Raw genomic sequence first — 27,722 nt, 5'->3', positions numbered from 1 at the left:
GGGAAAATAGTTAGTCAACGTTACGTGCCGATGTAAAATGCTGTTTTTATATATAAATATGAACTTTATCGAACAAAAGAATGCATGCATTGTGTAACATGATGTCCTAGGTGTGTCATCTGATGAAGTTTGTAAAAGGTTAGTGCTGCATTTAGCTGTTTTTTGGTTATTTGTGATGCATGTGGTTGGTCGGAAAATGACTGTGGCTACTTTTACGATATACTCCTCTAACATAATCTAATGTTTTGCTTTTGCTGTAAAGCCTTTTTGAAATCGGACAACGTGGTTCGATTCAGGAGAGGTGTATCTATAAAACGATATAATTTGAAAAAAAAAATTAGGAGGCAGCACAGGGGTTAACGGCTAGGGGTTCCGCTAGCGGAACGTTTCCACAACATTCAGTAAAATGGCAGAGCGCCAAATGATTTTTTTAATTAGAAATATTTAACTTTCATACATTCACAAGTGCAATACACCAAATTAAAGCTTAACATCTTGTTAATCTAGCCACCGTGTCAGATTTCAAAAAGGCTTTACGGCGAAAGCAAACGATGCTATTATCTGAGGACAGCACCTCATCAAACAAACACATGACAATCATAATTCAACCCACCAGGCGCGACACACAACTCAGAAATAACAATATAATTCATGCCTTACCTTTGAAGATCTTCTGTTGGCACTCCAATATGTCCCATAAACATCATAAATGGTCCTTTTGTTCAATATATTCCATCGTTATATCTCCAAAATGTCCATTTATTTGGCGCGTTTGATTCAGGAAAAACACAGGTTCCAACTCGCGCAACATGACTACAAAATATCTATTATGTTACCTGTAATCTTGATACAAACATTTCAAACAACTTTCCTAATATAACTTCAGGTATTTTTTTAATGTAAATAATTGATAAAAATTTAAGACGGGATAAACTGTGTTCAATACCGGACAAAAACAAAGTAGAGCGAACTTTCAGGTCGTGCGCCCCAACCACAACAGTACACTAGACTCGACCCTCGTTCTGAACAGCCATACTTCTTCATTACTCAAAAGAAAAACATCAACCAATTTCTAAAGACTGTTGACATCCACTGGAAGCGATAAGAACTGCAAGCAAGTGCCTTGGAAATCTATATCCACATAGAAAACCCATTGAAAACACTGTCACCTCAAAAACAAAAATTCCTGGATGGTTTGTTCTCGGGGTTTTGCCTGCCAAATAAGTTCTGTTATACTCAGACATAATTTTACAGTTAGTTTTCCATCCAAATCTACCAATTATATGCATATCCTAGCTTCTGGGCCTGAGTAGCAGGCAGTTTACTTTGGGCACGCTTTTCATCCAAAATTTCGAATGCTGCCCCCTATCCTAAAAAAGTTAAACTCTATTGAACCAGATAGGTTCGCTACTGGAGCAGTAGGGAGAAATGAAAACCACACAACTGAATAATTGATGAAAAATATGCCGGCTTGTATTTTGTAAATAAAAATACTTAACAAAAAAATGAATCAACTTGAGTAAATAATGATATGTGAAATTTGTACGATGAGCTCAATATGAATGAAATACATCAATAGTACAATAGACTTAGATATTGGCCATATATCCTGCCTATAGTTTACAAGGGTGTAATCTGAGGATCTCTCAGATTTCAAAGTTCAATAGCAATACAATAAACATGAATCCACAGAAAACACTGACACAAACCACTATGAGATGGAATCAAATGTGAGTGACTGTGCCTATCAATAAACACTAAGGTGTTTAAGTGTAGCATGTGCTTATAACAATCCCACTGAAATGTATGATGCAATGTCTTTCAAGAAAACTCTTATCACACCGTAGTATGGCAGTGCAAATTCAGTGTTTTCCAAGGAAAATAAATCTTCGCAAGCAAATCTTCTTATTGATGTTCTGGGTTCGGGCTGCTCGCCATCCTTGGAACTGAATCCATAATCAAAAACCTGAAAATAAAACTTAGTCAAAATGCTTTACACTTTAACTACCGCACTAGGTTCACGTGGACAATAACTAGGCCGGGCAAATGAAAAGTACGAGTGCTTACACTTACACGTCATTTCTTATTGTCATCTAAAACTTAAGTGTACCAAAATGGATTATGATACTAGTTAATCACATTTTATAAAAGTATAAAAACTAAGATAGTTCGCCATGCATGATTAGCATGATCACTAACGTTTGCTATTTCAATTGATAATTGAGCTAGCCTAAATGTTAACGGATTGTGCGCATGTATGGTTCAGTATGAACACGAGCAAAATGCTAGCAATAGCGTAGCTAGCCTAATCGCTAGCAGCTCATTTTCCTTATGAAAACTCACCAAATCCTGGCGTAAATCTTTCCCTCAATCCCTTCACAGCACGTTTGTATAGATAAGTGACTGTTAATATCCAGTTCTCTCTTTTAGTTCCGTTTTATACAACTTCTCAACAATTTCAAACTTAGTTTTTCTTCCATGGAATGGCAGTAGCTCTTCATGTTCCGTTCTAGCTCTTTTTTATTTATAATTTTTTTTGCATGTTGGCGCCAACTGGTGTGTGAGGTTAGGAGAGGGACTAAGTTTTGATTGGCTCAAAATAAACTGCTAGTCATGCAGCTTCTGACAGCTGATTTGTAGTAGCTGTCAATTTAAACATAGCAATATAGTATACTATGATTTGGTTACTGGAATCTCACTAGTAACGATAAGTATCCAACATTAGTTGACCTGCGTTACATATTGATCTTGAGAATTAATCATGAGTGATTCATATATGCTCGTTATGTTCGCCTCCTCCCCCAGATTTGCCTTGTTAGCAGCGCATTCGTTCACCACTCTGTCGGGAAACTCCGCCCACGACATAGGCTGAGAGGTGAAACAAACTACCTCAGCCCAGACCTACAGTGACAAGTAGCAGAGAGACGCCGCTGACAGTGGGAATTCCTTTAACGTCCCTCGTCTCCTGCCGTGTCAACAAACATCCCCCAAACACCCCCCCCCCCAATATACATTTTCATAAAGTCTGCTGCCTCAGTTTGTATGATGACAATTTGCATATACTCCAGAATGTTATGAAGAGTGATCAGTTGAATTGCAATTAATTGCAAAGTCCCTCTTTGCCATGCAAATTAACTGAATCCCCCAAAAACATTTCCACCGCATTTCAGCCCTGCCACAAAAGGACCAGCTGACATCATGTCAGTGATTCTCTTGTTAACACAGGTGTGAGTGTTGATGAGGACAAGACTGGAGATCACTCTGTCATGCTGATTGAGTTCGAATAACAGACTGGAAGCTTCAAAAGTAGGGTTGTGCTTGCAATCATTGTTCTTCCTCTGTCAAGCATGGTTACCTGCAAGGAAACACATCATTGCTTTGCACAAAAAGGGCTTCACAGGCAAGGATATTGCTGCCAGTAAGATTGCACCTAAATTAAACATTTATCAGATCATCAAGAACTTGAAGGAGAGCGGTTCAATTGTTGTGATGAAGGCTTCAGGGCGCCCAAGAAAGTCCAGCAAGCGCCAGGACCGTCTCCTAAAGTTGATTCAGCTGCGGGATCGGGGCACCACCAGTACAGAGCTTGCTCAGGAATGGCAGCAGGCAGATGTGAGTGCATCTGCACGCACAGCGAGGCGAAGACTTTTTGGAGGATGGCCTGGTGTCAAGAAGGGCAGCAAAGAAGCCACTTCTCTCCAAGAAAAACATCAGGGACAGACTGATATTCTGCAAAAGGTACAGGGATTGGACTGCTGAGGACTGGGGTAAAGTCATTTTCTCTGATGAATCCCCTTTCCGATTGTTTGGGGCATCCGGAAAACAGCTTGTCCGGAGAAGACAAGGTGAGCGCTACCATCAGTCCTGTGTCATGCCAACAGTAAAGCATCCTGAGACCATTCATGTGTGGGGTTGCTTCTCAGCCAAGGGAGTGGGCTCACTCACAATTTTGCCTAAGAACACAGCCATGAATAAAGAATGGTACCAACACATCCTTCGAGAGCAACTTCTCCCAACCATCCAGGAACAGTTTGGTGACGAACAATGGCTCTTCCAGCATGATGTGGCACCTTGCCATAAGGTAAAAGTGATAACTAAGTGGCTCGGGGAACAAAACATCAATATTTTGGGTCCATGGCCAGGGAACTCCCCAGACTTTAATCCCATTGAGAACTTGTGGTCAATCCTCAAGAGGCGGGTGGACAAACAAAACCCCACAAATTCTGACAAACTCCAAGCATTGATTATGCAAGAATGGGCTGCCATCAGTCAGGATGTGGCCCAGAAGTTAATTGACAGCATGCCAGGATGGATTGCAGAGGTCTTGAAAAAGAAGGGTCAACACTGCAAATATTGACTCTTTGCATCAACTTCATGTAATTGTCAATAAAAGCCTTTGACACTTGTGACATTTTTGTAATTATACTTCAGTATTCCATAGTAACATCTGACAAAAATACCTAGAGACAATCCCAAAACCTTTCGCCATGACAGTACTGCTGGTGAATAGTTGCTGATATTTCAGTCAGATGTCTAGCTAGCTTAGGTAGTTAAAGGTTTCTGGCTATTAGCCAGGTAGCCAGCTATAACTAACTGGCTCGAAGGATGAAGTTGGACGCTAACGTTGAACGGAGCCTGACCTCAGCTGTAGCAGTTGACTGAAATTAAGATAGCTATGATCAAAAGATGGGCAACTAGAAGTTCTCATAACAAAATACATTTTCTTTATAGAGAGTAGTGAGACAGCCTCGTGAGTCAGGCTGCAATGGAGGCAAATGAGATGCACCGAGAGAGGAAGCGTTGAAGCAAGCAGGGAGAGAGGTGAGTAGTAAGTTACTGTGGTTCCCAAATTTGTGGGATCCCTGAAAATGTAAATAGCATCCCCGGAAGGGAGTCTTTTAATCTTAAACACGTTAATAACTTGTTGCTCTTCAAATATGTATAGAATACAACTAAGGGCCTTTTTAAAGTCAGAATTCACTTTCATGTCATTATGCGTTGGGACAGCCTAAAAATGTAAATACAAAGACAATTTAATATTATGTACACTGAACAAAAATAATGTACACAACAATTTAAAAGTTACAGTTCATATAAGGAAATCAGTCAACATCATCAGTACTGACTTAGCACTCGTATGTAGTAAATAAGTAGTGAAACGTATCATTGAGTAGGACTTGCAAGGTAGTGACGTCGACTAGAAACAATTGCATAATCGGAACAATTACAAATTGGTCCTTGAAAATAAATATTAGTGCTTGAAAAAGTACTTAAGTTCTTGAATTTCACTTGCGCTGTATGTACGACCCCTGTGTGTACTGTGCTCTACTGCAACTCTGTTTTATGACTGATTTTATATTGTGGCCAATTCGATTGCAGTCACTCTGTTACTGATTTGGTAACAGAGTAACACATTTTAATCAGTTTATAATTCAGAAATACAGTTATCAGTAAAAACAGTATAACTAATTGGTAGGTCTACCTTATTAATTCTGTACTTTCATATTCCTCCCTCATGAGGGTGAGAAATTTGAAAATATCTCTAAGATGTTTTTTTTGTGTAACAGAATGACAAACTACGCAATATTTCTTACAGTTACAGAAGGCAAATCATTTAGGGTTGGGCGGTATCCAGATTTTCATACCGTGCCTGTGTCATCCCGGGATATACGGTATTACCTGTAGTGCACACATGTTTTTATTTTTTATTTTATTCATTTTATGAGGGGGGGAAATAAGTCGCTTACCAGAATGCTAACAAGTACTAAGGATTTCTCATAGTGGATGGCAGCTCATGAAATTATGCAAGTATCTCAAAACAGTTTGCAGCCCACACAACATTTTACATTTACATTTTAGTCATTTAGCAGACGCTCTTATCCAGAGCGACTTACAGTAGTGAATGCATACATTTCATACATTTTTTTTATTTCCCCTCCCCCGTACTGGTCCCCTGTGGGAATCGAACCCACAACCCTGGCGTTGCAAACACCATGCTCTACCAACTGAGCCACACGGGACCACAAAACAAATATTAGACCGCAGGGATCTTAATCCAGGAGGGGATTGTCTCTGCTGCTGTTGGGAAGATGCTTGGTCTTGCAAGCTAACATTAGCCACTTAGCTAGCATTAGCAAGTTAGCAAAACCCAGCTGGAGAGAATTTATTTGGCACATTAGATAGTTAACTTAATAGTCATAAGATGTATGTCTTGCAAACATTAGAGTATTTCTTACAAGTGTAACTTAATCACCTGACTGAAGTTGCTCTGGAGGAGTGACTCATCCCGTGCTCTTTGTGCTTCTTTGTAAATAAACACACGTGACTGGCTCAAACTGCTGTTTTGGGGAAACTAGTACAGATGAGCTTCATAATGAAATATTGAAAAACCATCCCGTGGCTTTTTCCAAATAGGGTATACCGCCCAAGCCAAAAATAATTTATGCAAAACAAAATATAAATGTACATATTAGTTGGCAGGGGCCTTCAACATTATTGTTTTGATGGATTTCTAAACCGTAAGACTTTTTTTCAGAAATCAAAGCGTTTGGTTATTTCACTTTTTTTTTTATTGGAAAATGGTTGAAAAAAAGTATCTATTTCCCTCAAAATATTGACTCTTAGCTTTCATTTGACACCAAATTGTATATGCTCCTATAAACTTCATGTTGGTGGGTCCTTTTACATGGAAATTGCCAATATGATAGTGGCACATTTCCATAGCAGTAATAAAGTCTCAGTGCTGTGTTAACTGGGTTAACCTATAGGGCTGTGTTATTGTGACTGATGGCTATGACTCTCTCAGGGTGAAACGGTAGCCTCCGGTTATGATTATGGATGATTGATATTTCCACAAAGCGATTTGTGAGGTGCTACGTGAGTATCTCTCCGCCTACCTCTGTTATGGATGTTGGCGTGTTGCTTTTTGTCTCGTGTCTGCTGTACGTGCTCTGGTTGTACTATTGAAGGTTTGTTAGATAGCACCAGGGGTTGGGGTCAATTCCATTCCAATTGAGGACATATTTTGAAATTCCCATTCAACAATGTAAAAAACAAACAAATCCTAATTGAAAATGAATGGGACTTTCTCGGATTTGCCCAGTAATTCAGAGGGTCCTAAATCCCATCCCCAGTGCCGACTAGTGTTCTGTGAAAGTACTGAGAAAAGGTTAACCCAGTTAAAACATACATTTGTTAGTGGGGAGGCAAGGAGTCTTAAGGCACAGTGTTTTAAAGTGTGAGCTGTGCTCTGTGTGGGACAGGACACCGTTTTATGCATGAAATCAATCACTAATAATAAAACAAGATCATTAATATAAGTCTGTAAAGTTTACACCACAGGAGATTGATAGCACCTTATTTGGGTAGAATGGGCTCATATTAATTGCTGCAACAGAATAAGTGAAATTGTATCAAATTTTTAAAAACACGTGTTTGATACCATTCCAGCCATTATTATGAGCCGTCCTCCCCTCCCTCAGTAGCCTCCTGTTGTATTTGCCACATGTGACAAGTACAATTTGATTTGATGAGATATGTCAGCGCATGCGTGCTGTTGTGTGGAGTTAGGCCAGACAGTGGATGAGGTGGTCTGCAATCAAATTGTATTAGTCACTTGCGCCGAATACAACAGGTGTAGGCCATACAGTGAAATGCTTGCTTACGAGCCCCTAACCAACAGTGCAGTTTAAAAAAATATATATGGCTAGAATAACAGAGAAAAGTAACACGTAATTAAAGAGCGGGGGGGCGGTACAGAGTCAATGTGTGGGGGCACCGGTTAGTTGAGGTAGTATGTACATGTAGGTAGAGTTATTAAAGTGACTATGCATAGATGACAACAGAGAGTGGTGGGGGGGGCAATGCAAATAGTCTGGGTAGCCATTTGACTAGATGTTCAGGAGTCTTATGGCTTGGAGGTAGAAGCTGTTTAAAAGCCTCTTGGACCTAGACTTGGCGCTCCGGTACCGCTTGCCGTGCGGTAGCAGAGAGAACGGTCTGACTTGGGTGGCTGGAGTCTTTGACAATTTTTAGGGCCTTCCTTTGACACCGCCTGGTATAGAGGTTTTGGATGGCAGGAAGCTTGGCCCCGGGGATGTACTGGGCCGTTCACACTACCCTCTGTAGGGGGGGGGGGGGGGGGGGGGGGGATTCAACAATATTCAAAAATGTATTGGACTTAGTAGGAAATCAACTAAATGTTTTGAACTTATTATAACATTTATTAAAATGCTGAAGATTATCATAAAATATGCACAAAAGGCATCAGTGATTCGTATTTTCCAACGCAGGATGGACTGTCTGTGTGTGCGCGTTTGTGTAGTGATGATGCTAATGACGACAACTGTCTTTTGGTAGATGGGTTATGCATATCTGGTATCGTGATTATTGCATCAATCCAGTGACGATTTGTTTAGCTCACTCTGCAATTACATGTATGCTGCTGGTGCGCCATTGAATTAAAGGGTATCTACGCCTAAAAATGTAAATGTGGTCTCCTGATGTGGTTTAAGCATTGTGGACTTAGAACATCTGATTTGGTTGTTTTTCTATAAAAAAGTGTGATTTTTCGTAGTGAATTAGGCAAGAAATGAAACTGACTTTATATGCTCTGTCAAGCTTTTGGCAATCATGGCTAGACAGCAATTTTCAGTTCATGCCATAGATTTTCAAGCATATTTAAGTCAAAACTGTAACTTGGCCACTCAGGAACATTCACTATATTTTTGGTAAGCAAGAAGTGTAGATTTGGCCTTGTGTTGTAGGTTATTGTTCTGCTGAAAGGTGCATTTTTCTCCCAGTGTCTGATGTAAAGCAGACTGAAGCAGGTTTTCCTCTAAGATTTTTCCTGTACTTAGCTCCATCCCGTTTCTTTTTATCCTGACAAACTCCCCAGTCTTGCCAATGTCAAGCATACCCATACCAGTTGAGGCTTCTCAGAGGAGGAAGGGGAGGACCATCCTCAGTGAATTTCATAAAAAGTTAGCCTTTGTAGATAAAACTACACTAAATATATTCATGTCACCACATCATTGCAAAACAGTGTTTTTTTTAATCAATTAAGGTATGCAGTAGCCTCAAGATCACTTTGTAGGGTAGCACCATGGTGTGGCCAGCGGACAGCTAGCTTCTGTCCTCTTGGTACATTGACTTCAATACAAAACCTAGGAGGCTCTTGGTTCTCACCCCCTTCCATAGTCCTTACACAGTAATTATGACAACTTGCAGCATGAACTGACATGTTGTCCACCTAATCAAAGGATCAGAGAATGAATGTAGTACTGAAAGAATAAGCTACAGCTAGCGAGCACTGCAGTGCATAAAATGTGGTGAGTAGTTGACTCAGAGAGAGACAATTTTCCACAAACTAATTTATTCAAAAATGAAGGAGAAGCAAGAGATTATCATTTTTTTCAGTTTCACTTACTTAGCTAGCAAATGCAGCTGACTAGTTCACAAACAAAGGGAAAAGGTGAGTGGGAATACAACGTGGCTGCTATGAAAGTGAACTATTTATGCGTGATCAGGGGTATATTCAATCCGCCGATTCTGTTGAAAAACATTTCTTGAATGGTAGCAAATGAAACGGGGATAAAAATACCTTAATTTGTCCAATAGAATCTCTTGTTTGCAACTGTTGGACTAATGATTACTAACTATTGAATGTCATTTTTGGTGAGTTTGGACATTTAAAAGCAGATGTGAACATTAGACATTGTGCAAATGGCGCAGCGGTCTAAGGCACTGCATCTCAGTGCTAGAGGTGTCACTACTGACCCTGGTTCAATTCCAGGCTGTATCACAACCGGCCGCGATTGGGAGTTCCATAGGGCGGCGCGTAATTGGCCCAGCGTCGTTAGGGTTTGGCTGGGGTAGGCCGTCATTGTAATTAAGAATTTTTCTTAACTGACTTGCCTCGTTAAATAAAATACAAAAATGAACAAAGTTTTGACTCATGCTTGTCTGAAGGAGCAACAGTACTGGCTCTGGAGCAGCAGGTGTAGGTTACACGCTGTGTCTGGGTGGAGTCTGGGGTCGCTAGGGAAACGGGCCTGCCTGCTGTGCTCTGAGAAGAGGGGAGACTGGCTGAGAACGGAAAGGAGAAAAACGCAAGAAAATCAAAATAGTGACAGCTGTACAAATAACATCCAAAGGGCTTTGGCTTCTCAAACACGGCAGAAAGCACAATATGATGCCCATCACTTTAGTAATTCAGCCACTTAGATTATTTAGCAAGTTAAATTTAGGGTTTGCATTAATGCAGAATTCTGCGTTTTTTACGCAGGAAAAAAATATACAACACATAAGAAATATCTTCCTGTGTTTTGTAAGTGCAGATCTAATTTGCTTTTTATTGTAATTTCTGCTCGTCATCAAACTCATTTAGTGCTTCAGTTGCACTTCTCCACTCAGATGAGAATTCATGAACAGGCTTTCTGTTAGCAGACAGCACTCTTACTGATGTGTTGCTGCTTTACTCTGGTACTTTTCTCGGTGTAGCCAGCCTACTTTTCTCCTGTAAAATTCAAGATTAACTTTAAGCAAAACATAACTGGCAACATTATTTCTATGATAAATGTTAAAAATATGAAAATATGCAACGCTTTTGCAAAAAACTGCTTGCTTTTTCGTTATAAGCTCATTTACTTGTGAGGCTGCCAGCCAAATAGCGTGGCACTTCTGTTGTCATCTGATGAAAATAAAGCTATTTTCTGCCGTATGTGTTGCGCTAATGTATTTTCTGTGAAGGAAAACTACAGCAAAGGGTCTGAATACTTATGTAAATAAGGCATTTCCGATTCTATTTTTTTTTTTTATGCATTTGCCAAAATTTCTAAACTTATTTTCGATTTGTCATTATGGGGTATTGTGTGTAGATTGAGGATTTAAAAATAAATAATTTATTATTAGGCCGTAACGTAATGTGGAAAAAGTCAAGGGGTCTGAATGCTTTCTGAATGCACTGTATCTGCCATTGTGAATCTTAGACTCCAGTCTGAGGCACATCGATCTGCAGGTTGAACATGGTGAGATTGTAAACTCCTAAATTGATAGTGCAGTTTGTTTAGGTGATTTTACAGCTAACTAGCTACGTGCTGATATTGTTTTTGGTAGCTATGTTTGCTTGCCAGCCAGCCAGCCAAGAGGGCATTGCATTGTGGATTTTGTAGTCGACTTGAGCTACAACAGATTTCCGCATCGATTTTCCATGTTGCTGCTAACCTTATTAAAACGGCAAAATGAAACATTTGTTGACAAAAAATATTGTAGGTGGGTATTAGGAGAAAGTGACTGGTATCAGGATCCATGTTCATCCAGGATTTATTCTGACATACAAGGTTTTCCTATCATATCGCAAATCTCAGTTTTGGATGTAACTGAGATCATTCTATTTACACTATTGTCGATTTTGACACTAGAATAAAAAGTAAGATGTCCAAAGACAAACCATGAGATTGACAAGGTGAAAGGGAGAGGGACGGAAGATGGAGGAGAAAGAAACAAAACATGAGATTGACAAGGTGAAAGGGAGAGGGACGGAAGATGGAGGAGAAAGAAACAAACCATGAGATTGACAAGGTGAAAGGGAGAGGGACGGAAGATGGAGGAGAAAGAAACAAACCATGAGATTGACAAGGTGAAAGGGAGAGGGACGGAAGATGGAGGAGAAAGAAACAAACCATGAGATTGACAAGGTGAAAGGGAGAGGGACGGAAGATGGAGGAGAAAGAAACAAACCATGAGATTGACAAGGTGAAAGGGAGAGGGACGGAAGATGGAGGAGAAAGAAACAAACCATGAGATTGACAAGGTGAAAGGGAGAGGGACGGAAGATGGAGGAGAAAGACACAGTGCAGGTATGACAGCAGAGTGAAAGGTGGGTGGGTGAAGAGAGAGGGAAGATACGTGACAGAGAAGCAATGAGAGAAAGATGCGGGGATGATAGAGAGGAACCTTACATTCGGTAGTGTGGTGGTTGTGAGTAGGTTGGGATTTTAGGTAGGTTGTGGGAGTGTGTCAACCCTGTCCTCACAACTCAATAGTGGGTTTCCCAGCCAATGCCCTTTGGCGCAGATCTACAATCAGCTCACCCTTCCCACATCCTAACCATTTGGGATGAAAATACAAAAGTGACCTTGAACAGTATCTCGGGGCATTCCCTTCCATCTATCTCTACCAACTATCAACCTTGTCTGCCATGACTAGCACCAGACTACACCTTAAAATCCCCTTTCAATAATGCACACTGATTCCCATGTCTTCACCCCATCCCCCCTAAACAAAAGCAACACTGAGAGATGCAGTCAGAAACATTAACCATGTAGTGACTGGTGTTTGTAATGTGTAGTAGATGACATTACTATGCCTGATAAGCCCTACACATATGGAGCAGGTTCTGTAGCTCTGGTATTCTTCTATTGTGCTAGTATAGTTCTACAGTCTTTATCACAAGGATTCTAATGGCGGTTTTTAGCTAATCTTTTTTGGGATGATTTCCTTTCTTTTATCCTTGTTTTTTTGTTCAATTGATACTGTACATTTTTATCAAAATCTATAATTTTTCAAAAGATAATTTGTCATTGTTATGTGTAGAGTTGACTGAAGTGCCATCACTACTACAGAAGAACAGAACACATCTCACACACTATTCATTCAAGAGCAGCTGTATCCTAACTTCAGTCATTTATTCTGTGCATCCAGTACACCATTAATGCAGTGGCTTCTCTTGCCCCCCCCCCCCCCCCCCCAATCCCTCCTGGTGAGGTAGAGACAGGTTGTGGAACAATTGGCCCCGCGTCGTCCGGGTTAGGGGGGGTGACAAAAATGAACAAAGTTTTGACTCATGCTTGTCTGAAGGAGCAACAGTACTGGCAGTACTGGCAGCAGGTGTAGCTACACGCTGTAGAGACAGTGAAGTGGAAAACAGAGCTTGCTTCTTGTATATGGAACTGTATATGGTACAACCAAGACAGATGAGGGAGGAGAGTCACTTGTAAGCCCCCCTCTTCCCTCCTTCCTTCATCTCTCCCTCTCTTTCCCTAGGGAGACGGGCGGGGCTGAAGTGGCGTGACGGGAGAGGGGTTAGATGAGGGAGAAGAATGGTTCAGGGGGGTATCTGGGCAGAGTAGGGGAGAACTCAACGTGTTCATTGGCTGGTGGGCTGGCCTGTTAAGTGTGTACGTGCATCCCCTCCCCATGCCGATAGGCTGTGTTTAAGCCATAACCAGCAGGATTGGTGAGTGCCATAGCCACATATCCTGTGTTGAATAATGTAGGAGTATGGAGCGGTGTATGGGGTCATACCTGAACTGGGCCCCCTAAGTTAAGTGGTTTCCTGCCCCCTGTGACAGCCAGTTTCCTGCTCCCTGGTTTCCTGCTCCCTGTGACAGCCAGCTAACCTGTCTGTTTTGGGGGTGTTGTGTATGGTTTGATGCCGTGCCATTATTGCCATCTTTTGTTACCCAGGTTCACTAATCCACTGGTTGAGAGTCGAGTAGATTAGACCAATTTTTGTCTCTGTACACATCACTGAGCCTGTTGTTTGACTAGGATCTCCAATGAAGGGAATTGATTACTGGCTGTAATATCTCCCTCTACCCTCATTCATTAGACAGTGTAATGATTAATGATGATTTTCATGTAATTCATTTCACTGGAAATATATTCCAGTAGCATACATTGGTATTGATTGTGTTGTGTTCTCCTGGCGATACTGATTAGTGGTTTGTTGGACTGTATTGACTATGTGTGTTTGATACAGCACTGCTGTATCTGACTAGACTAACCAGATGGACTGGTGCCCCAAGGCCTTTGTAAGGAGGTGAGAAGTTGTGTGGTTGCTGGACTCCCCAGAGAGGCTATTGATAGGGTCATATTACCCGCTTGGACTGGACTGGGTTGGGCTGTCCAGTCTGACCCTACCATCTGGTCTCCTCATCACACAGTATGACCCAGAATTGGACAGAGAATTGAACTGGGTGAAACACTGGGATGCAGGTGATCATCAGAACACACACACACACACACACACACACACACACTAGTTTTGGAAGTCTATTCTCCTCTCGTGGGGAATCAACCAATACCTTTGTTGTCTGTCTGTCACAGTACTGTAGAGACTGGGTAATGGCCTGTTTTACCCCACAGTACTGTAGAGACTGGGTAATGGCCTGTTTTACCCCACAGTATTGTAGAGACTGGGTAATGGCCCGTTTTAACCCACAGGACTGTAGAGACTAGGTAATGGCCCGTTTTAACCCACAGTACTGTAGAGACTGGGTAATGGCCCGTTTTTAACCCACAGTACTGTAGAGACTGGGTAATGGCCTGTTTTACCCCACAGGACTATAGAGACTGGGTAATGGCCCGTTTTACCCCACAGGACTGTAGAGACTGGGTAATGGCCCGTTTTACCCCACAGGACTGTAGAGACTGGGTAATGGCCCGTTTTAACCCACAGGACTGTAGAGACTGGGTAATGGCCCGTTTTACCCCACAGGACTGTAGAGACTGGGTAATGGCCTGTTTTAACCCACAGGACTGTAGAGACTGGGTAATGGCCTGTTTTAACCCACAGGACTGTAGAGACTGGGTAATGGCCTGTTTTAACCCACAGGACTGTAGAGACTGGGTAATGGCCTGTTTTAACCCACAGGACTGTAGAGACTGGGTAATGGCCTGTTTTAACCCACAGGACTGTAGAGACTGGGTAATGGCCTGTTTTAACCCACAGGACTGTAGAGACTGGGTAATGGCCTGTTTTATCCCACTTGACTGTAGAGACTGGGTAATGGCCTGTTTTAACCCACAGGACTGTAGAGACTGGGTAATGGCCTGTTTTAACCCACCGGACTGTAGAGACTGGGTAATGGCCTGTTTTAACCCACAGGACTGTAGAGACTGGGTAATGGCCTGTTTTAACCCACAGGACTGTAGAGACTGGGTAATGGCCTGTTTTAACCCACAGTACTGTAGAGACTGGGTAATGGCCTGTTTTAACCCACAGGACTGTAGAGACTGGGTAATGGCCTGTTTTAACCCACAGGACTGTAGAGACTGGGTAATGGCCCGTTTTAACCCACAGTACTGTAGAGACTGGGTAATGGCCTGTTTTAACCCACAGTACTGTAGAGACTGGGTAATGGCCCGTTTTAACCCACAGTACTGTAGAGACTGGGTAATGGCCTGTTTTAACCCACAGTACTGTAGAGACTGGGTAATGGCCTGTTTTAACCCACAGTACTGTAGAGACTGGGTAATGGCCTGTTTTACCCCACAGCGTGACTGCCCGTTAATATTTGATGCTGGAAGGATTGTGTCGCAACGGGAAGGCTAACACACGGCGCTGCAAGTGTGTTCTCTTTGTTTGGCCCTGCCTGCAGATGATGGCCGTGTGTGTGTGTGTGTGTGTGTGTGTGTGTGTGTGTGTGTGTGTGTGGGGGGGAGGTTGGTATTGGCTCGCTTCCCAATGCCCTGGGAGATTGAGTATGCCCCCCACACACACGTCATTCTGTGACTGATGTGACAGAATATGAGGGAGCGCTGCCCCGTTGTCCCATTTTGAAGACAAAGGATGATGATGATGATGATGATGATCAGAGCTCTGCTCCTCATAAATCCAACATTGATGAAGGCTCACTCACTCACTCACTCGCGCAGCTCTTTGTCTTTGTGTTTGTCTACACCCACATGTAGTCTCTTGTGTGTCAGTGTCTGGGAATGTTTGTGTGACCCTTCAAATGAACTCTCTCGCCTCCAACTACTGTTTGATTCATAATAACTTAAAATTATATACTTTAGTTTCAATTACAGAATCGAGTGCGCACACACACACACGCCATCCAGGACCTATATAATAGGTGGTATCAGAGGGAAGCCCATAAAATTGTCAGACACTCCAGTCACCCAAGTTATAGACTGTTTTCTCTGCTTACCGCACGGAAAGCGGTACCGGAGTGCCAAGTCTAGGACCAAAAGGCTCCTCAACAGCTTCTATCCCCAAGCCATAAGACTGCTGAACAATTCATAAAATCACCACTGGACAATTTACATTGACCCCCCCCCCCCCCCCTTTGTACACTGCTGCTACTTGCTGTTTATTATCTATGCATACTCACTTCACCCTACCTAAACTCAGCAAAAAAAAGAAACATCCTCTCACTGTCAACTGCGTTTATTTACCGCAAACTTAACATGTGTAAATATTTGTATGAACATAACAAGATTCAACAACTGAGACATAAACTGAACAAGTTCCATAGACATGTGACTAACATAAATGGAATAATGTGTCACTGAACAAAGGGGGGGGGGTCAAAATCAAAAGTAACAGTCAGTATCTGGTGTGGCCACCAGCTGCATTATGTACTGCAATTAAATACTATTTTTTATTTCTTTACTTACCTATTGTTCACCTAATACCATTTTTGTGCTATTGGTTAGAGCCTGTAAGTAAGCATTTCACTGTAAGGTCTACACCTGTTGTATTTGGTGCACGTGACAAACTTTGATTTGATTTGCAGTGCATCTCATCCTCATGGACTGCACCAGATTTGCCAGTTCTTGCTGTGAGATGTTACCCCACTCTTCCACCAAGGCACCTGCAAGATCCCGGACATTTCTGGGGGGGCGAATGTCCCTAGCCCTCACCCTCCGATCTAACAGGTCCCAGACGTGCTCAATGGGAATGAGATCTGGGCTCTTCACTGGCCATGGCAGAACACTGACATTCCTGTCTTGCAGGAAATCACGCACAGAACGAGCAGCATGGCTGGTGGCATTGTCTTGCTGGAGGGTCATGTCAGGATGAGCCTGCAGGAAGGGTACCACATGAGGGAGGAGGATGTCTTCCCTGTAACGCATAGCGTTGAGATTGCCTGCGAGAGGGGGAGGAGATGGCGGGAGCGGAGGGCGAGAGGGAGAGGTGGCGAGGGAGGAGCGGATGGTGAGAGGGAGAGCACAGACTGCTAACAGGAGTGTCTCATGTGATTCCAAAAGTGTGTGTGTGTGTGTGTGTGTGTGTGTGTGTGTGTGTGTGTGCTTGAGAGAGAGTGTTTGTGTGAGAGAGAGGGGTCAGCCAAAAGGACAGGAGGTCACTGCTTGTTTCCACGGGAACTGAGGAGAGGAAAGATGACACAGCCCATCTTCCCCAGACATGCCTTCTCTACTCCTGCTCTCTCTACCTCTTGTTCTTTCTCTTCAGCACTACCATTCTCTACACCCACACCTCTCTGACCCTTTACTGTCATCTGTCTCCTCTTGTTCCTGCTCTCTCCTCTGATCTCTCATCTTCAGCAGGGACTCAGTCTCAATGTAACACACACACACACACACACACACACACACACACACACACACTTGACATTCACCAAGGTTCAGCTTGCAGTGAACTAATCTATTTTGTCTCTGACACGAGCACAACAACCTTTTTGCCCCCATCACTCCCAAACTCCAACAGTCTCAAACAGAGAAAAACACAGTTCACCTGCATCTCTCCATATCACAGACTGGTAGCGATGTGGTAGTAGTGTGTACTGTGTCTTTAGTGCAGGTCAATACAGCCAGCAACTGTTGTTTTGTCCAGTTATGACAGAGGCTTATTTCTGAAGCCACTCATGCACACCCAGGCTGTAGGAGACCAACAGGATAGTCCTCCTAGTCCATGACTACCCAGGCTGTAGGAGACCAACAGCACAGTCCTCCTAGTCCATGACAACCCAGGCTGTAGGAGACCAACAGCACAGTCCTCCTAGTCCATGACTACCCAGGCTGTAGGAGACCAACAGCACAGTCCTCCTAGTCCATGACAACCCAGGCTGTAGGAGACCAACAGCACAGTCCTCCTAGTCCATGACTACCCAGGCTGTAGGAGACCAACAGCACAGTCCTCCTAGTCCATGACTACCCAGGCTGTAGGAGACCAACAGCACAGTCCTCCTAGTCCATGACTACCCAGGCTGTAGGAGACCAACAGCACAGTCCTCCTAGTCCATGACTACCCAGGCTGTAGGAGACCAACAGCACAGTCCTCCTAGTCCATGACTACCCAGGCTGTAGGAGACCAACAGCACAGTCCTCCTAGTCCATGACTACCCAGGCTGTAGGAGACCAACAGGCTAGTCCTCCTAGTCCATGACTACCCAGGCTGTAGGAGACCAACAGTACAGTCCATAGTCCTCAAGAAAACGGGGCTAATGCAACCTCTTCTGTGAGGGCGAGGAAGATGAGGAGGAGAGCGAGAGAGTATCAACCATTCAGTTTTAACATCTCTCCCGTCAGATTAACAAAGACACAACATACACACATAGTGTTCCGTTTTGGATGATGTTCTCATACAAGAGAAAGAGACAGAAATAAAGAGCTAACAGAAGAGGAGAGGGAGTGGATTAGAAGAGAGAGCGAGGGGCTCTGCGCGCACGCTCAAGAAATAGAAAGAGCGAGAGGGGGTGGTAGTGAGTGAGCAAAAGAGAGCGACAGGGAGGGAGTGCTTTCTGTCTACCCTAGCAACGCTTGGCTGTGGCTCTCTAGCCTGCTGTTGGAGCTCAGCCTGACACAAACGGCTAAAGTAGAGGGCTGTGGATACGCACACTTTTGTTCTCTCCGCCTGCTGGACCCCAGTTTATTAACATTTTTCTTCTTTTGTTGCCTGAGATGACGACTGCCTTTCACCCGTGAATAAGAACAACAAAAAGAGGGTGTATTCAGCAGAAGCAGAGGAAGAGAGAGAAAAGGTATTGAGTGATAGAGAAGGAAGGAGAAGAGGAGAAAGGGAAAGAAGCGTTTTTGAAGAGGAATCATTGCTGGAGGATGGAGCCCCTGAGCACTCGTGGCCTCCCCCGACTCTCTTGGATAGATACACTCTACAGCAGTATGTATCACTCTCTCCTCTTCCTCCATCCCTCACCCACCACGTCCTCTGAGCTGAGATGTCTGATCTCATTAGGAACAGACACACACACTGGGTTTTGTCACGACTCCCAATGAGTGTCCATCACTATAGCTGTACATAACAGCACACCGTAGTCCTACATGTATTATCTCAGCCTTCGAGGAGCACTGTTTTGGCTATTAATCTAAAGTGTGTGTGTGTGTGTGTGTGTGTGCGCACAGGAAACGTCAGTGCCTGTATATCCCTTCTTCTAATGATGATATTAGGTCATGTGTCTACTGTGGAAGAACACAAATATATCAGCATATTTAACCAGCCAGGACATATAGAAAGTGTTGGGGTGCTACTCCGAAAATGGACTTTACCAAGCTACCAATCACTTCACACTGGAAGAAGTTCATCTTCACTAAAGCTAACCTTAACTAAAATTGTAGTTTACTGAAGTTACTTCAAAAAAGTAGTTCACTACATCCAAACTACATATGTACATCTGAAATGTCAGACTACAAATTGAAAGAACAGGTCACTTTGGTGTCATAAACTACCAGAATGTGTAATCTTGCCTATTAAACACAAAAACAATGTTTCAAGTGAGAATTAGGCAGGTCTGATGCAAAGAATTACAATTATTGCCGCCTTCACCCATATTACATTTTTGGGCAAAGAAATGTAATCAACTACTGAAAACACTACCTACATTTGACTTTAGTTCAACTACCACAAAGCTACTGCCAGATGTACTGACATTTGTTAGTTATCTGTAGTTCACTACTCCCCAACACTGCCACTTGACAGTGTTAATTGTACAGAGAACCGGGACGCGAGCTGTGTGTCCTAACCGGGACGCGAGCTGTGTGTCCTAACCGGGACGCGAGCTGTGTGTCCTATCCGGGACGCGAGCTGTGTGTCCTAACCGGGACGCGAGCTGTGTGTCCTATCCGGGACGCGAGCTGTGTGTCCTATCCGGGACGCGAGTTGTGTGTCCTAACCGGGACGCGAGTTGTGTGTCCTATCCGGGACGCGAGTTGTGTGTCCTATCCGGGACGTGAGTTGTGTGTCCTAACCGGGACGCGAGTTGTGTGTCCTAACCGGGACGCGAGCTGTGTGTCCTATCCGGGACGCGAGCTGTGTCCTAACCGGGACGCGAGTTGTGTGTCCTAACCGGGACGCGAGCTGTGTGTCCTAACCGGGACGCGAGCTGTGTGTCCTATCCGGGACGCGAGCTGTGTGTCCTATCCGGGACGCGAGCTGTGTGTCCTATCCGGGACGCGAGCTGTGTGTCCTAACCGGGACGCGAGTTGTGTGTCCTATCCGGGACGCGAGTTGTGTGTCCTAACCGGGACGCGAGTTGTGTGTCCTAACCGGGACGCGAGCTGTGTGTCCTATCCGGGACGCGAGCTGTGTGTCCTATTCGGGACGCGAGCTGTGTGTCCTATCCGGGACGCGAGCTGTGTGTCCTAACCGGGACGCGAGCTGTGTGTCCTAACCGGGACGCGAGCTGTGTGTCCTAACCGGGACGCGAGCTGTGTGTCCTAACCGGGACGCGAGCTGTGTGTCCTATCCGGGACGCGAGCTGTGTGTCCTATCCGGGACGCGAGCTGTGTGTCCTATCCGGGACGCGAGCTGTGTGTCCTATCCGGGACGCGAGCTGTGTGTCCTAACCGGGACGCGAGCTGTGTCCCCTAACCGGGACGCGAGCTGTGTGTTCTAACCGGGACGCGAGCTGTGATGGAGCATCATTCATTCCGTTGTTTATTGTCCATGTAGATTCTTCATTGTGGTCAGTGTTTTTATTGGACAGTTTCTGTGAATGCCTGTTTTATTTATCCTGTAGGGTAGGCTAATGTAGTGCCTGACAAAATGTTTGTATAGAAAATGACCAGGATCATGGATCATGATGATTAATGTATGTTTCAATGTAGGATTATAATATTCTTCAAGATCTATACTTAAGGATCTAGTTGTTGTCTTTACTCAGCATTCTATGTATACAATAGCTTTTAACATGAGAGGTGTGTGTGTGTGTGTGTGTGTGTGTGTGTGTGTGTGTACGTACGTACGCATTCGGATGACTTACCCATACATGCATGAGTCGTGATGTCTCTGAGTCTTGTCTCAAAGGAGAGATTAGGTTTATGTAACAGCTGTGGTGGTTTATTCAGCTGTATCGCTATTGTTCACTGTTAATCTGCCCGTTGAGGGGGGACAGAGAGGGATGGAGAGCGGTGAGAGAAAGAGGGGTGGTGGGAAAGTGGGGAAGAGCGAGAGGAAGGGAGGGGGAGAGCGAGAGGATGGGATGGGGAGAGTGGGGGGAGGTAGTGGGGGAGAGGATGGGAGGGGAAGAGTGGGGGAGAGGATGGGAGGGGAAGAGTGGGGGAGAGGATGGGAGGGGGATGGGAGGGGAAGAGGATGGGAGGGGAAGAGTGGGGGAGAGGATGGGAGGGGGAGAGGATGGGAGGGGAAGAGTGGGGGAGAGGATGGGAGGGGGAGAGGATGGGAGGGGATGGGAGGGGGAGAGGATGGGAGGGGAAGAGTGGGGGAGAGGATGGGAGGGGAAGAGTGGGGGAGAGGATGGGAGGGGGATGGGAGGGGAAGAGGATGGGAGGGGAAGAGTGGGGGAGAGGATGGGAGGGGGAGAGGATGGGAGGGGAAGAGTGGGGGAGAGGATGGGAGGGGGAGAGGATGGGAGGGGATGGGAGGGGGAGAGGATGGGAGGGGAAGAGTGGGGGAGAGGGTGGGAGGGGGAGAGGATGGGAGGGGATGGGAGGGGGAGAGGATGGGAGGGGAAGAGTGGGGGAGAGGATGGGAGGGGGAGAGGATGGGAGGGGAAGAGTGGGGGAGAGGATGGGAGGGGGAGAGGATGGGAGGGGAAGAGTGGGGGAGAGGATGGGAGGGGAAGAGTGGGGAGGTAGTGGGGGAGAGGATGGGAGGGGAAGAGTGGGGAGGTAGTGGGGGAGAGGATGGGAGGGGAAGAGGAGAGCGAGAGGATGGGAGGGGAATGTAGAGGAAGGCAATGAGGGGATAAGAGCATAAAGTACCATATTGTCAGGCCTAATGGGTTTACCAGGAAAAACATTTATTGGCATGGATAACACTCTGTCTGTGTTGATGACTCCATCTGAGAACTTACCCACGTTGGATACAGAGCAACACACAGAATCAAATCAAATGAATTCATAAAGCCCTTTTTACATCAGGTGATATAAAGTGATATACAGAAACCCAGCCTAAAACTCCAAACAGCAAGCAATGCAGGTGTAGAAGCACGGTTGCTAGGAAAAACTCCCTAGAAAGGCAGGAACCTAGGAAGAAACCTAGAGAGGAAGCAGGCTCTGAGGGGTGGCCAGTCCTCTTCTGGCTGTGCCAGGTGGAGATTATGAGACTACATGGCCATTGAGGCCAGATTGTTCTTCATGATGTTCATAGATGACCAGCAGCGTCCAATAAGAATCACAGTGGTTGTACAGGGTGCAACATGTCAGCACAACCCGCGATCACACAGGGGTATAAGTACAGTTATTCCATCATTAGTCAGGATTATTCATGCATGTTTGTTTATTTTTTTTGCAAATGATCACCCTATTCCTTGCAGCACAACTTATTAAATCCACCAGGCAGAAATAGACTGCATAAAAAAGAGTCAGTGGTAGAAGACCATCTGGGGCCCGGTGTGATGTTTGAAGTGGCTAGCAGTCAGTGGTGGAAGACCATCTGGGGCCCGGTGTGATGTTTGAAGTGGCTAGCAGTCAGTGGTGGAAGACCATCTGGGGCCCGGTGTGGCGTTTGAAGTGGCTAGCAGTCAGTGGTGGAAGACCATCTGGGGCCCGGTGTGGCGTTTGAAGTGGCTAGCAGTCAGTGGTGGAAGACCATCTGGGGCCCGGTGTGATGTTTGAAGTGGCTAGCAGTCAGTGGTGGAAGACCATCTGGGGCCCGGTGTGATGTTTGAAGTGGCTAGCAGTCAGTGGTGGAAGACCATCTGGGGCCCGGTGTGATGTTTGAAGTGGCTAGCAGTCAGTGGTGGAAGACCATCTGGGGCCCGGTGTGGCGTTTGAAGTGGCTAGCAGTCAGTGGTGGAAGACCATCTGGGGCCCGGTGTGGCGTTTGAAGTGGCTAGCAGTCAGTGGTGGAAGACCATCTGGGGCCCGGTGTGGCGTTTGAAGTGGCTAGCAGTCAGTGGTGGAAGACCATCTGGGGCCCGGTGTGATGTTTGAAGTGGCTAGCAGCAGAAGGAATGGTCTCGTTTGGCAGCAGCACTGATAAAATAACACAATGAAAGTGTCATTAAACATCTCATTCCCTGTGTGAATAGATTAGACATCTAACAAAGACCTTCTAATGAAGGAATAACAGGCCTTGTTGACTCAGATGGCCCTGGAGTTTAGTGTTAGATTATATCAAAGGTACTTCCATTATATTGAAGGCTATGTATGTTCCTTCCATTTCTTGTCCTCTTTCTCTTCTCTTTTTTTCCTCATCCTTCTATCATCCCTTCATCAGAGTGACAGATCAATTGGCCAGTCAGTGAGGGTGATTAATGTCTCAGTAAATCACACAGGTTGTGGAGAAATGTTTGACTCTTTATTACAGCAGTCTTGGCCAACCCACTCATGCCCCTCTGTTGATGATATTCAGTCACTCTCACCGTCTCACACACACTTGTCACTCATTCATACAAAGTTCTCCCTCTCTCTTCAGCGAAGAGAGTTCAGACTTCTCATCTGCCCTCCTCTCTGCCAAACCCCTTTTCAGAGAGGCAACCTACAGACTCATGGAAACTCTGGTTGGCTACAATAACATGCACAGCTGTGTGTGTGTGTGTGTGTGTGTGTGTGTGTGTGTGTGTGTGTGAGATCCTAGCATTACCAGTTTACCATATCTTGCCAATAGGATATTTCTGTCCATGTGAGCGCTGAGGTTGGTTTCAGTGTCTCGTCTCCAGTATTTTCACTTTAGCTTAATGCCCAAGCCAATCATACACTTTCATTATATTCAGAGAAATCGGCTGGAGTGATGTGACGCTGAAGCAAAACATCAAAGGAGAGGGATTATGTAAGAGACAGACTATAGCCTTAAATATGGCAGCAGAGGACACACATACACACACATCTAATCCTAGTCACTGCAGGGAAGGCTGACTTGGAAGTACCAAGATTTTAGCTCCACACGTGTCAAGAGGCAGTACCACTGCTGTGCCAATCCTGTACAACTATAGCCAGCTGCCTGCAGTGTTGGTGCACTGGCCACTGTGATGCCAGGCATCATGCCACTGTGATGCCAGGCATCATGCCACTGTGATGCCAGGCATCATGCCACTGTGATGCCAGGCATCATGCCACTGTGATGCCAGGCATCATGCCACTGTGATGCCAGGCATCATGCCACTGTGATGCCAGGCATCATGCCACTGTGATGCCAGGCATCATGCCACTGTGATGCTAGGCATCATGCCACTGTGATGCCAGGCATCATGCCACTGTGATGCCAGGCATCATGCCACTGTGATGCCAGGCATCATGCCACTGTGATGCCAGGCATCGTGCCACTGTGCTACACTGTGCTACACTGTGCCACTGTGCTAGCTGAATCAGGCCCTCCTGGTTGACTGTGTAATGATGTCAGCCATCAGAGCTCCAGTGGAGGTTTGTAAATGCCCACTACTTCACATATATGTTTCATTGTATTTTCAGATGTGAACACGCCACTGTTTTACTTTAATATTTGTGTTGTGTGGCCGGTATTGAGCTCTGATTCTGTACAATGATCCTATTGTCTTTGGCTGTAGAGATTTGAGTTGAGGGCTGGTTTATGAAGCAGAGACTGAGGTCCAGGGTTTGAAGCCTAAACCATATGAGAGAAGCTGTTGTAAGGTTAATCTTATGTTCAGAAATGACAATCACCATGGGGTCATTCCATGTGAAAGTGGATGAAATGCTGTGTGGCATTTTGAGCAGGGGGATAGTTGGCTGGTTTATATAACAAGGCCTAAAGGGCTTTCAATAGTATACAATATACAGTATGAACGATAGCTTGTCTCATGAAATACTCCCTAGAAAGCCACTTTTGCTGTTGCGCTAGTCTATCCTATGGCGGATGCAATGCTAAGACATCTATCTAGACTATTAGGTCTGAGTGCCTGGTTATGAAGCCAGTGTTCTGCCCACTGTAGAAGGGATCACACCAGCAGCCTGTCTAACGAAGAGCCTGGTCTGTGTGTTGAACTGTGTATGTCAGTGCTAACATAGAGAATGGATCCTACTTGTATGAGTTCGCCAAGAGAATAATGGAGTCTGTATGTGGACCTATTTACAGCCACTGTGTGGATCCATCGTGTTAGCAGTGTACTAACCCCTGATGCCTAAAGAGCTGAGTGCTTAATGATGGTTATTAGTGTATCTGAGCATCAGGGTGTGTTTGTGTTTGGCTCTGTTTTAGCAAATGGGGACAACAAAGTGATTTTGGAGACCTTCCCAGAAACTAGAGAGAGATGGGAAAGAGGGCAGAGAGAGAGGGAGTGTGTCAGGTGATATAATAGGCTACTAGCTGAAGGTGTGTAACCCATTCATCACATTCACCCCTGCAAAAAACGATCTCAACATATTACTATCGCATTGTGTCGAAATAAATTGGTCTCCTGTGGATGGATGGTATTGTGGATGAATGGTACTGTGGTCTACTGTGGATTAGAGGTCGACCGATTATGATTTTTCAACGCCGATACCGATTATTGGAGTGCCAAAAAAGCTGCTACCGATTTAATCTGCCGATTTTTTTGCTTTTTTTATTTATTTGTAATAATGACAATTACAACAATACTGAATGAACACTTATTTTAACTTAATATAATACATCAATAAAATCAATTTAGCCTCAAATAAATAATGAAACATGTTCGATTTGGTTTAAATAATGCAAAAACAAAGTGTTGGAGAAGGAAGTAAAAGTGCAATATGTGCCATGTAAAAAAGCTAACGTTTAAGTTCCTTGCTCAGACGATGAGAATGAAAGCTGGTGGTTCCTTTTAACATGAGTCTTCAATATTCCCAGGTAAGAAGTTTTAAGTTGTAGTTATTATAGGACTATTTCATATACCTTTGACTATTGGATGTTCTTATAGGCACTTTAGTATATTGCCAGTGTAACAGTATAGCTTCCGTCCCTCTCCTTGCTCTTACCAGGAACACATCTACAACAGCCACCCTCGAAGCAGCGTTACCCATGCAGAGGAAGGGAAAAAACTACTCCAAATCTCAGAGCGAGTGACGTTTGAAACGCTATTAGCGCGCACCAGCTAACTAGCTAGCTATTTCACATCAGTTACACCAGCCTAATCTTGGGAGTTGACAGGCTTGAAGTCATAAACAGCGCAATGCATTGTGAAGAGCTGCTGGCAAAATGCACGAAAGAGCTGTTTGAATGAATGCTTACGAGCTTGCTGGTGCCTACCACCGCTCAGTCAGACTGCTCTATCAAATCATAGACTTAATTATAATATAATAAACACACAGAAATACGAGCCTTAGGTCATTAATATGGTCGAATCCGGAAACTATAATCTCGAAAACAAAACGTTTTTTTTCTTTCAGTGAAATACGGAACTGTTCTGTATTTTATCTAACAGGTGGCATCCATAAGTCTAAATATTCCTATTACATTGCACAACTTTCAATGGTATGTCATAATTACGTAAAATTCTGGCAAATTAGTTCGCAACGAGCCAGGCAATGAACACAAGAGCAGTGACACAATTTCATGTTAGCAGGCAATATTAACTAAATATGCAGGTTTAAAAATATGTACTTGTGTATTGATTTTAAAGAAAGGCATTGATGTTTATGGTTAGGTACATTGGTGCAACGACGGTGCTGTTTTCGCAAATGCACTTGTTAAATCATCACCCGTTTGTCGAAGTAGGCTGTGATTCCATGAGAAATTAACAGGCACCGCATCGATTATATGCAACGCAGGACACGTTAGATAAACTAGTAATATCATCAACCATGTGTTAACTAGTGATTATGTTAAGATTGATCGTTTTTTATAAGATAAGTTTAATGCTAGCTAGCAACTTACCTTGGCTTCTTGCTGCCCTCGCGTAACAGGTAGTCAGCCTGCCAGGCAGGCTCCTCGTGGAGTGCAATGTAAGGCAGGTGATTAGAGCGTTGGACTAGTAACCAGAAGGTTGCAAAAACGAATCCCCGAATCCCCCCTGAACAAGGCAGTTAACCCCCGTTCCTAGGCCGTCATTGAAAATAAGAATGTGTTCTTAATCTGACTTGCCTAGTTAAATAAAGGTGTAAAAAAATATATATATTTTTTAAATCGGCAAATCGGTGGACAAAAATACCGATTACCGACTGTTATGAAAACTTGAAATCGGCCCTAATTAATCGGCCATTCCGATTAATCGGTCGACCTCTACTGTGGATGGATGGTACTGTGGTCTACTGTGGATGATTCTGTTCCAAACACATCCATTGGGTCTCGACCATAGAACAGGTCCTTCAACTGCCTCACCACTCTGCCAAATCCTGCTTCAGATTATGTCTCTACAACCTAGAAACAGAGCTACAGCTAATTTAGTGGCTCTGATCATGTCAATACACCCAACGTCACATGGATTTGATGTTTTATGAAGCCTGCTTCTCCCATACTTCCCTAGTCCCTACTGTATTAACCACCTCCCATTGTCCAAAGACCCTCTCTGTCTCCACAGAAACAGATATACTTTCATCCATTTTTTGGGGCTGGGCGAGGAACTGGGGCTGGGCGAGGAACTGGGGCTGGGATTTATGTAACTGGAGCACATCCATTTCTGTACTAAATCATCTGAAAC

General features: G+C 44.4%; 1 protein-coding gene across 6 annotated transcripts in view; it reads left to right on the top strand.

The window, feature by feature from the left end:
* The window catches only part of abr (ABR activator of RhoGEF and GTPase), a 233,895-nt gene that overhangs the window by 33,653 nt on the left and 172,520 nt on the right, over positions 1-27,722 (top strand). The window contains exon 1 of one of the 6 annotated variants that reach the window (XM_029700425.1): positions 18,808-18,868. The exons of the other annotated variants lie outside the window; for them this stretch is intronic. Coding sequence (XP_029556285.1) covers positions 18,808-18,868 — 61 coding nt within the window. Of the gene's footprint in view, positions 1-18,807; positions 18,869-27,722 lie in introns of those variants that run through there. 6 annotated transcript variants of the gene reach the window in all.

Source organism: Salmo trutta, chromosome 19 (assembly GCF_901001165.1).
Source record: "Salmo trutta chromosome 19, fSalTru1.1, whole genome shotgun sequence".
NCBI classification, from domain to species: domain Eukaryota; kingdom Metazoa; phylum Chordata; class Actinopteri; order Salmoniformes; family Salmonidae; genus Salmo; species Salmo trutta.
The sequence above is the reverse complement of the archived record's forward strand: the minus strand, read 5'-3'. Positions and strand labels throughout refer to the sequence as shown.